Source organism: Martes martes (genome assembly GCF_963455335.1).
Source record: "Martes martes genome assembly, chromosome: 9".
NCBI classification, from domain to species: domain Eukaryota; kingdom Metazoa; phylum Chordata; class Mammalia; order Carnivora; family Mustelidae; genus Martes; species Martes martes.
The window spans coordinates 63,833,971-63,846,261 of NC_137896.1; the positions used below are offsets into that span (position 1 = coordinate 63,833,971).

At 36.7% G+C, this 12,291-nt stretch overlaps 1 protein-coding gene across 3 annotated transcripts in view; it reads right to left on the reverse strand.

Annotated features, from left to right (window-relative positions):
• DYNC2LI1 (dynein cytoplasmic 2 light intermediate chain 1) overlaps window positions 1–12,291 on the reverse strand; it is a 72,350-nt gene that overhangs the window by 40,985 nt on the left and 19,074 nt on the right. For all 3 annotated transcript variants that reach the window (XM_080812727.1, XM_080812726.1, XM_080812725.1), the window contains exons 3-7: window positions 10,813–10,847; window positions 8,585–8,654; window positions 6,632–6,720; window positions 1,770–1,956; window positions 549–617 (exon numbers count right to left, since the gene is read on the reverse strand). In XM_080812727.1, the coding sequence (XP_080668853.1) occupies window positions 549–617; window positions 1,770–1,956; window positions 6,632–6,720; window positions 8,585–8,654; window positions 10,813–10,847 (450 nt within the window). The remainder of the gene's footprint in view (window positions 1–548; window positions 618–1,769; window positions 1,957–6,631; window positions 6,721–8,584; window positions 8,655–10,812; window positions 10,848–12,291) is intronic.

Here is a 12,291-nt window from a genome sequence, read left to right on the forward strand (position 1 = left end):
GTGAAAATTATTAAGTATAGAAATATATGTTGTTTTTTTTTAATATACCCTGAGGAGTAGGACTCCATTACCCTGATATTTGTTCCTATAGAGAGTTGAACAGTAGCTACAGCCTTCTAGAACTATAGCTATCAGATCTTTTCTTGTTTAAACACTTAGCTCAATAGAATTTAGATATGAGCACACATTTTACAGTGTGGAATACCCTAGGGATTCTCTGACAAGCAAAGATAAGAAGAAACCAATTTTCCACTTTCTTCAATTTAAAAGTTGGTAAATCAGTCCTATCCCTCAGTGACTCGGTGAAAGATTCAGTTTCTCAATCCACCCATCCCCCCTGACTGCCTTATCCCCACTCCACTGTATGTATTGTTCTTTACATATTTTCTTTCCCCACTATGTCTTCTTTTCCAAAATCCTTAAGATGTGTGACTCCTTGACCTCTCCCTCCCAGAGTCATTTTTCTCGTATCACTATAATTTTTGTTCCTCTCCCATAAAGCCTGGGTAAGCATAACAACCACCTTAACTAGAAGTGGAAAAGCTTACCTGAAAAATATCGTATTTACTTCCAATTATGACCAGAGGTATTAGAAATGGGTCGATTAATTCACGATCCTGTTAACATATTTTATTGATTATTATAATTGTTTAGTACTGTGTATTCAGCAAATTCTATTTACTTCTAAAAATATACCATTTTAGTCTTTTTAGAAATGTTGATTTGGCTTGACATAGAGGTTGTCTGAATTTTTAACTTTCACTTGCTAAATTATATACCTCAAGCATAAAACAAGAAATGGCAATTCCTAGGGGCGCCTGGGTGGCTCAGTGGATTAAGCCTCTGCCTTCAGCTCGGGTCGTGATCTCAGGGTCCTGGGATCGAGCCCCACATCTGGGCTCTCTGCTCAGCAGGGAGCCTGCTTCCCTCTCTCTCTCTGCCTGCCTCTCTGCCTACATGTGATCTCTCTCTCTGTCAAATAAAAAAATAAAATCTTTAAAAAAAAAAAAAAAAAAAAAAAGAAATGGCAATTCCTAAATTACCATATTTATTTATTTGTTATATCCTGTCCTATTTTCTTAAATAACATGTCATCTGCCTGCTTTTGTTATTTACTATTTGGTATTAGCTTTTGTTACAGTAGCATTTATGCTGCACGGATGGAAACCATAAACTATCAGTTTCATCCTCATATTCCCTGTGTAAAGCTGGGCAACGTAAGATAGTGCTGCAGGTTTTCTAGAAAATTATATTCATGGTTGTACTGAAAGACCTGTGTTACCATCATTGCAACTTTATAATTTAGTTAGTTGTCAGATAATCAAAAGATATTGAATATATGACAGACACTAAATGAATGTAAAATACAGAGTGACAATGAAGGCTGTGAAAACTCTACTCATTGCTTAAACTTGTAGTTTCATCTGCTCTTTGCCAGGTGACTTTTGTACAGTCCGGTTTTTTATCTTCATTTTACAGAGGTTATAAAATCAATATCAAACTACTACTTCAAAACTCTATTTCTTTTAATTAGTATAATATGCCATAACAATCACAGTGAATGTCTAACAAGAAGACATGAGAAATCTTTTTCCTTGTTTTGCTCTCACTGAGGTTTTATTAAATTGCTATAATTTTCCAGTGAACAAGTTCATCTACATCAAATGAATTTCAAATCATGCATAAAAATCTAAGGAAGCTGTTTGTGATGTTATCTTTAACTATGTATGGGGCTAAGGATTCCGGGAATAATCCCAACAGTAACTCACTGGATGGTCCTTCTGCATATTACTCCATATCTTCTGTCTCATTTCAGAAGCTGCTTTAGAATTGGTCTTGCCCAGTTTCATTATCATTTTATCTACATGGCTTTTTGTGGCTTGCAACAGATTTTCCATGGTGGGCCAAAGGTCATTAGGTTTCGAAAGATCCAAAACAAGAACAAGAGAAAATGTCCTAAAAAAAATAAAAACATTTCTTAAAAAAGACTCAAAGTAATTACTGTTTTGAAAGCTTATTATACTGAAATTTATTATCTAAGAATAACACTATAGTTTAAAGATCAAACAAAACATACAGCACTTTTCTAAGACAAAACACACACAGAGACAGCCCAAAGTTATAGCCTTATTTATTCCAGCACTTTACTCTAGTGATATTTAAGTGTTATAACCAACAGTGGCACTGAAGGTTTTGTTTGTACTAATAATAATCCAATTCATATAATCTGCAAGCAATCGGGTCCAACAATGTGATGATCCGATCCAATTTTACTGTGTCCTCTAGAGAATGGAAACAAAGAATGAGAGCACAAGCAACAACATGACAATTAGGTCACAGAGAACAGATGTATGGATGGCCCCAGGCAGGGGACTATCTCCTTTACTAAATCTTTGCAACAACCCTTCCAAGAAGATGTTCTGATGCCCATCTTATGGATTAGAAGTCTGAGGCGCAGATTTATAGAACTAGTAGACTGTAAAACCGTAGATCCAGAGACACACATCCTGCTCTACCATGGGGCCTCCCTGAATGCGCACCCCTGGCGACCATGCACACCACTGCTATCATCACATGAATGTGTACTCGTATTCCTGTCACTCAAACATAAATCAAACTCAGCAACAACAAACCCACGAGAAAATGGGCAAAAGACACCAACAGACATTTATTTCAAGAAGATCTATAAATGGCCATTAACATATGAAAAGATGCCCAATATCCCTAATCCTTACAGAGATGTGACTTCATACTCCTTAGGATAGCTATGTTAAGACAAAAACAGAACAAAAACACCAATAACAAGTGCTGGTAAGAAAACAGAGAAATCAGAATCCTTGAGCGTCGCTGGGGAGAATGTAAAATGTGAAATTCCTACTGTGTTAAACAGTATGCTGGTTCCTCAAAAAAATTAAGCAATTACCATATGATCCAGCAATTCCACTTCCGGGAGTATTTGGAATCAGGGACTCGAACATGTATCTCTACACCAACGCTCATGGCAGCACTATTCACAATTGCCAAATGGTGGGAATGACCCAAATATCCATCCATGGCTGAACGCCTCAACAAAATGCAGTATATCCACCCAGCAGAATACCAACGGAAGGAAATTCTTTTTTTTTAAAGGTTTTATTTATTTATTTATTTATTTATTTATTTATTTATTTATTTGACAGACAGAGATCACAAGTAGGCAGAGAGGCAGGCAAAGAGAGGGGAGGGAAGCAGGCTCCCCGCTGAGCAGAGAGCCTGACGCGGGGCTCGATCCCAGGACCCTGAGACCATGACCCGAGCCGAAGGCAGAGGCTCCAACCCACTGAGCCACTCAGGCGCCCCAGAAGGAAATTCTGACACGGGTGAACCTGAAGACATTCTGTGGCGTCAAAGAAGCCAGACTCAAAGGACAAGTACCACACCTCTTCATGAACAGGAGGGCCCTAGAGTAGTCAGATTCACAGAAATTCACAGCACGTATGAAGGTGGCTGCCAAGGGCTGGGGAAGGGGACTGTAGGGAGTCAGTGTTTCATGGGGACAGAGTTTCAGTTGGGGAGAATGAAAAAAATCTGGAGATAGTGGTGATGGCTGCACAAGGAGTAGATACATAATGCTACTAACCTGTACACTTAAAAGTGGCAAGGGATAAAATGTGAGGACATTTTATCAAAACAAAAAACAAATCTAGGAGTATTTCAGAACATGGTCATAGTAAGTATGGAGAGCCATAATCACAAGCCAATATGTTCCCCTGATCAACAGGGCAACCATTCTGTTAGATATAGCAAGGAATTACAATACATGTTAATTATTTTATAATTATGTCAGTTCTTTTGCTTAGAGAAAAACCAGCTATTTTGTGAATTCAAGCGAAACAGTAACTAAATTCTATACTATAGGTCTAACTTCAGAAAATAGTCTTTTAGACAATAATTATCGAGGTTTTCTATAAAATCAGCATGTCATTAAATTGTATAGCTAATCAGATCTACATCATTTTAATAAACCCATAATAGCTTTACTTGACTATAGTAATAAATAATATGTATCTTTATAATAAGAAATTAAATTTATTGTAGGGGGTTAGTATGGTTGTTTAAAAAACACTGACTATGGTTTCACTTTTTTTTACTGTGGTAAAATGTATATAACCAAAAATCTATTATTTTTCCAAATAAAAAATAACTTTAAGTGAAAACATAACAGAATATTCAACCTTTTTCCAAAATTAAAGTTTGTATTTCCATTGCACTGTACACACCTGTGTTACTTCTCCTTCATAGCAAATAACAGCAAAACAATTTTTATTTGAATATAGTTGACAGAATGTCACATTAGTTTCAGGTGTATAACTTAGTGATTGACAAGTTTATTCACGATGCTGTGCTCACTGTGAGTGTGGCTGCTGTCTGTCCCACTACATCACTATTACGATATCACTGACTGTATTCCTTATGCTGTGCCTCTTATCCCTGTGACTTACTCATTCCATAACCAGAAGCCTGTATCTCCCGCTCCCCCATTGTGCGCATCCCTCCACCCCCTCCCTCTGGCAGCCATGTGTGTTCTCTGTATTTACATGTCTGATTCTGCTTTTGGTTTCTTTTTTTTTTTTTTTTTTTAGATTCCATTTATGAGTGGAATCCTATGGTATTTGTCTTTCTCATTCTTACTTATTTCATGGAGCACAGTACCCTGTAGGTCCATCCATGTTGTCTCAAATGGCAAAAAAAAAAAAAAGATTTTTTTTTTTTTTTTTAAACAGAATCACCTCTTTAAACAGGGAATGAAACCACAGGAAATGCTCCATTACAAATTATCTAAAGCCTGTTTAGTGCACTTATAATCATTTTATGAAAGATAAACAGTATCTAATAGCATTTGGCAATATTATTTTTCACAAGTTGCTGGGCTTTGTCCAACCCAAGGAAATTAATTACATGTCAAATTGATTCCAGTCACAAAACACTCTGAGATCTGCAACAACATTAGGCATGAAATGTTTTTCATGAATTCCTTAAGCACTCAGCAAACTACTTTGGATGTAGGCCTCCGGCTTCCCTTCCATCTGTTTATCAGAACCCTGACCTCCCCTCGTAAAGCAAGCCACAGCTGCCCTGGGCTTCCAGGGAACGAAGACCCAAGAACTCACAAAGTGAGGCATTAAAGAAGCTGTGGGAGAATGTGGCTTCCTGCAGAAAGCAGAATTTCCACAAAGCCATCAGGCCTGGAGCCTCTTGGGCCAGAGCAGGCGAGTGAGATCATTTGACAGGGTGATGGGACAGAGTCATGGCCAGAACTGGAGCCAGCTCCCAACCCAGTAAGAGCAGCTCCCAGCCATTTGCTCTCCTTTCCACCTCGGGCCACAATGCCTGGCAGCTCTGGTTCCTCAGCATCTCTCCCGTCCTTGCCTTCTCTCAACCACACCACCAGGAGTGGCCCTCATTCCCAGGCAGCCTCCATGATTTGTCTCTGTTAAAGGAGGACAAATGAAAACCTATATAGCTGTAAAATTCCATGTTGCTGAAAAATAATGTCAGGGGGAAATGGTTATACGTGAAAAAGCAAGATCTAAACACACATAGAAAACATCCCCAAACTGTACAAAGTATATTTATAAAGGCTGAGGACACTGAAAGAAATACCTTGGGCATGTTAACAAGGGTTATTTTTCAGGTGATTATGGGTGCTCTTACCTTCTTCCTACCTTTCAGTGTTTTCCCAAGATCTCTACATGAGCATATGCTACTTTTGTAACAAGTAAAAGGCAGCAAATGAAATTTCTTTAAAAGAAGAAAATATCCCTGGACAAATAAAGCCAACATTATCAGCAAACAGCTAGCTTATGGAAAAACAATTGTTCTGTTAAACAGAAATCAATCCATACCCTAAAGATCTTAACAGCTGAAATGTAACAAGTAATTGTCAAGCCCTTTGTATCTGGTCCAGGCAGCAGCAATGGTTTCTGTTAAACTCTGACAAGAGTAAGATATTTCAGATGTAAAAATGCGTGTTTTCCTTGGCTAGGACGCATTCCCAGGAACACTGTGAGAAATGTCACAATTTTCCACGTCTGACTTGGCCAACATGTGGGAGTCATTGTCAGGAAACACAACCAAAGAGTTTGAGGTTTTCCTCAAGTTCCTATTTAAGGTCAGCAAATCAGAGAGACTTTGTCCCTCCTCTAAGTCATTGTTCCCTTGGGTAAAGCTTCTGTGGTACTAATTAGCATTAAATTCGAAGGTAGACTTAAATATCCAGCTGAAGAAAACACACAGGGCTGAATTAGCCCACACTCAGGCGGGTACTCAAAAGAACCAAGGTTTTCAAATTTATGTTTGCCAAGTGAATTCATTGCTCAAGTGTTATTTGACATATTTTGTTTGTTTGTTTGCAGGCTTACAAATATGTTACCAGTTGGAATGCCAGCTGTCAGCACAGGCCAAACCCTGTTTTTTTTTAACATCTCTTCGAAAGCATGACACTTGAAGAGCACAGAAAGGAAGGGAGTGTACCCCTTCAGCAACATAAAACTGCCCCCTCAAATTCTGACTCCCAACAGCCCAGGCATATTCATCCATGGACACTACTGGGTACGTGACGAACAACTGTTCCTGGGTCGGGCTCACTTACCGTAAGGTATCACTTGTGATGGGGATGCTGATTAAGTCCAATAAAGACGTTCCTCCACCTAGTTCCCAGAAGTGAGCAATATCTTTCGGCTGAAAAAACAGGTATTTTTCATGTTGTTATTATTATTTTATTTTTCAATACTACTTAAGTTCATAGCATCAGCCAGTAATAATTATGGATACAAAATATTGCAGTCCTCAATAAACCTTTTCTTGGCATTCAAAGCTTCCCTCTTTCTCTTCCCATCTCTCAAAATGCACTGAGACATCTATTCCAAAAAACAAGGATGAAACCTTAACATGGTAGGTGGAGAACAAGAAGAGACTGAAAAACCGATTCCCTTTTCAGAGGACTTCTAAGCACTGGGGCTGAGACAGCCATGCAGCTCGGGAGTGAGAGCATCTGTTCCACGACAACCTTCTTTGACTGCTAACTAATGGCTTCTCTGCTTCCTCCCGGTTGCTCAGGAGACTTTGGGACACCATGTCTGTGTGAGGAGCAGACACACTGCTTCCATTTGGAACTCTTAGGGAACGTTAAATTTGAGAAAGACATTCAATCTTCCAGAATGAATATGGAAAAGCCCAACTTGCCAACACAAAGTTTAGGAGAAAAAGAAAGTCACATGAGTTTTCATATATCTATTGCCATTAACCTACAAGAGAAAGACAGGCATTAAAGCAAGTTTTAGAGAGGGTGGCTGGGTTATGGACACTGGGGAAGGTATGTGCTATGATGAGTGCTTATGAAGTGCGTAAACCTGGCGATTCACAGACCTGTACCCCTGGGGCTAATAGTACATTATATGTTAATAAAAAAATAAAAAAAATTTTTAAAAAAGCAAGTTTTAGGTGAGTATGTATTTTTGACAAATTACCATCTCATAATCACTAAGATTGTTTTGCTATTGATATTTGAATATTTGCTGTTAATATATGAATCACTAATGTTTATGGGGGAAATAATTTTTCACTGGAAAATCTCCCTTGAGTCACAATTTGACCAAGGGGAGTTTTTAGAGCTCTTCTCAAAAGTGAAGCTATGAAAGTTACTTCAAAGTTTCCAATGAAAACAATAATCCCATTTCTCTGTCTTCGTTCATATTAAAATTCATGTGAGTCACAAAAACAAGGTTTTCCCACATCTCACTATATTATGTTGTTTCTTTTCTTTTTAATACCACAGTCTTAATAACCAATTTTCACTGGTAAATCTAGCAACAGGCAGTTTTAACTAACGATCAAACATTTGGACTAGATCAATCTGTAAGAATTTGTCTCTTATGGGAGAAGCACGGTAAGATTGTTCTTCCATACACCTAACTCTAAAGAAATGACCTCTTTTCATGGGAGAGCTCCACATGAGGATTCTATTTCAGATTTTTTTTTATCCTTCTAACATATGCCATAAACTCTCCTTCTGTCCTGACTAATCTCCAACTTTCCTTTGAGTAGACACTCAAACAAGTGAAAATAGGATTGTAACCAATTATGGCCTTAGGTCTCAAATAGTTTTACTAACTTCAAGATATACTTGTAAAAATGCTAATAATTTGGATCTTGAATAGTATATTTTAAAAAATATTCTACAGGTCAAACTCATATTTTTAGCAGATTTTTGGCGGTGACAGGATGTAACAATATTATTCCCACTTGAAAGAAGAAAGTCACATTAACACAATTAATACAATATGTCCAAAAACTGTACAAAAAAGTTACAAGGGAAACTTACTCCAGCATTTTAAGGCACAACCCAGAAGAAGGCTAAATTATTTTCACAGTTTGGGTTGGCTTCACATCTGCAAAGGTGCATCTGAAGTCTAAAAGCACATAGCTATGAAGTGTACAACTGGCTATGTTTACTGATTATAGATAAGAAGAAAATCTAAAACAAAGTTGGCATTATTACTTCTCTATCTACAGGCACAGCAGTATCACTTAAAAAACTACTCACTATATTATGCCCTTTTGCTCTTCTTCCATATGTATATTCCAAAGCTAATGTTGGTTTTGGTGGCTCATCCCTGCATGATAAAGACAGACAGTGTTACCATCATGCATTTCCTTATGCTATCATATTACCCAATTCATTTTTGCTTCCTCTTAAAAACTTGTTCTATTAGGGAGAGAAGTTACTTTGTGGAATAGCACTGAGGTAAAACTGATAAAAATTTTATATAAAAAATAAATAAGCCTTCACAAAACCACCTTAGAGAATTTTATTCACAGCTGCAGAGACAAAAAATGGTACGTGCATGACGCGGTAGCCCTCAAGGGCTCTGTCAGGGCAAGCAGAGAAGGTGGTGTGGCTGCCCAGGGCAGGCGCCATGTCAGGGCACAGCTCTCGGCGTTCAGGTCATAGGGGAAGCGCAGATACCAGATTTGTGCTCGGCCCTGATGTGGGGAGCTGGGAATCGAATGATTATCGATTCACTGAAGACATCAATGGAAAATTGAATATAATTCTCTATCTTAACTCATGACTCAAACACAGACATCATTTAACTAGTGAGAGCTACAAACTAACAAATTACATCAAGTCCTAAAAATGGACAAATGACTTGATGAATTACTGGCACAGCAGCTAATACTGCTTGGTAAGCAGGTTTATGGAACATATCTATTTATTTACTGATTTCATTTCTTATTGTAGTGAAAAACACGTAACATAAACTTACTTCTTAACCATTTTTACGTGTACAGATCAGTAACGTTAAGTGTATCCACACTGCTGCACAAACTCTCAAACTTCTTCATCTTACAAAACTGAAACTGTATACCCATTAAATAATAACTCACTATTTTCCCCCCCGCTCCAGACCCTGGCAAATACCATTCTACCTTCTGTTTCTGTGAATCCGACTGCTCTGAGATGCCTCACAGAAGTGAAATCACACAGTATTTGTCTTTTTGTGACTGACTTATTTCACTTAGTATAATGTTCTCAAGGTTCACCCGTGCTGTAGCATGCATCAGAACTTTCTTCCTTTTTAAGGGTGAAAAGTATTGGTATATATCTTTTTAAATTTGGAGAACAAAGATAAATCATTTTTGAATTTGCGATTTATATATTTATCTTTATTAGGTATTTTGCATATCATCCCTACATATATCTTTTTTGGATGCATATATAGTAAAATGTTCGGTTGTATTTCCTAAAAGATACTAATTTTCTTTTACAAAACAGACTGCCACTTTTAAGACAAAATTTATAAGCTCTGGTATTTAACACATAATAGGCAGAACTGTCTTTTTTTCTAAGTAGACTACCAAGGAACTGAAATTCAGTTCAGTGTCATATTTTAGCCTAAGCCGATATTGTGTCAGATGACTTATTTGTAAAAAGAAACACATATGATCTAGAAAGAGCCATGATTCCTGGGGATGGAAAGATGATACAGGTGTCAGTATGGATGGTTCTTCCAAGAAACAATTCTGTTGGTGAAAGGAAATTACACAAAGTCAGGATTCTATTATTTGAATTCTTTATTTTTCAAATGGATGATGTTTCTTTAATGTGACCTTAAGAGAAAATTCCATCTATGTTGTTTTTGGAGAAGTTATAAGACATAGGTATTGGAATGAAGGGATCTCTTCCAAAATCAGTTGAAGACTTTCCTTTTCATTTCCTGCAATGCCCACTGATCATAAACCCAAATCTTAATCTGATGGCCATATAGAAGGTTAGGAAGTATAAAAAACAAATGGTAAAAGGTACAGTTTGAAGACCAACACTGTGCTTCAAAAATGCTTCTATGGACAATTTAAAGATTAGAATTAATGTTCAATAATCATGGGCTAGGTAAAATAATAAACCAAGTATCAGAGTAGCACAGCCAAAAAGCAGGTAAGTAGTATTACAGTTATGTTCATTTCTTCCCCAAATAGGAAAATTCAACACTAATCCTGTGTGTGTCTATATTTATTTATATCTACAAATTGCATATTTATATATATGTATATATGTCTATATATACCAAAAAATATGTATATATATTTTATTTGCTTATTGTTGTTTTTGTCTTTAAAGAAGCTCTTAAAGACCATACTAAGGATTCACTAAGAATTAATACTATTTGGGCCTTAAAATTGTTTTCCTTCCATATACCTTTTAGAATCTAACTTGCCCTGTACAACTAGAATAAACAGAAAATGTAGTCTAAAGGTTAACATAACACTTACCTGTCAAGACACCTTAGAATAATAGTAGTCTTTCCCTGGAAATTAAAAAAGAAAGAATACTGTGTTAATGTCATCCACATGTAAAATTTTGTTATTGTTCATAATTGTGGCCAAAAATAGATTTTAATCACTTGAATGATAAATTACCTGGAAACTAGAAACTTTCAGAATTGTTCCTAAGTTTGATAAGTGGAAAAAGTTAACTGTCAACTTTCCATCACAGTGTAACTACACTGCTATTATTATAATTATAAAGTCCTGCAGATGACAAATACTAGCAAATCATACCTCACTTTAGTGGTCAACTTGGCAGCTGTCTGAAATTTTCTCTCTATTCATCAATGCTAATTACTGGTTAAGCAGATGATTAGTGTCTTCTAAAATGTTTTTAATTCCAATTGTTGAAGTGGAAATAAAGAAGAAAGATTACAAATAAAGGACATGCTGCAAATATGTTCAAAGTAAGCAATTCAGATACTGGGTTAGAGTATTTCTTGTTTATCATTTTATTTGTAGAGAATAAACTTATTCTAAGTTTCTTGTTAGGAGTCAGAACATATAGGCTCTGGTCATCTCTGCCACTAATCATGAAACTTAACTTTACATCTTAGGGATTGGCTTAGTGGCTTAATCACTGATTTTTTTTTAAAAGATTTTATTTATTTATTTGACACAGAGAGAGAGAGAGACAGCAAGAGAGGGAGGGAACACAAGCAGGGGGAGTAGGAGAGGGAGAAGCAGGCTTCCCACCGAGCAGGGAGCCCGATATGGAGCTCAATCCCAGGACCCTGGGATTGTGACCTGAGCCTAAGGCAGATGCTTAATGAATGAGCCTCCCAGGCGCCCCTGATTTTTTTTCCTAATAGTAAAATTAAAAAAAAAAAAATCTCTTACAAGAAAAGAGATACAAGAGGAGCAGCAGGTGATGCTCCAATGGAAGAAGCTTTTGGGTTCCAAGGAAAATAGTTTGGAAAATCCCATACTGACAAAAACAAAGAACATTTGACTAGGTATGTGTTGTCCTTTAAAACCTGTAATTTTTTTTTAACCAAAAAAAGTATGATCACAAATAAATTACTCTAGATTATATCTGGGATACGATCAGGTTGATTACTTTTTTATAATGGGAAACATAAATAATTAAAATAGGACCAAAAATGTAAATTATTGGAGGATGTTTATTGACAGGTATTACATCAAAGTGAAAAACTAAAAGCCACCTAAATGTCCCCAAACAGGGGACAGGCTAAATTAATTACGACAATCCTTGAATGGAGTAACACGCAGCTGTTAGGAATGATGATACAGGAACATATTTACTGACATGGTAAAACATTTATAATAGATTAGCATAACCCTGTTTTCAATTTTTAAAGTATCTTTTCCTGCTTTTTTTGAGATCTACATACCTACACATACACATAAATAGATTCAGAAAGAGGCACAGAAACACATACACAAAAATAAACAGATCCAGAG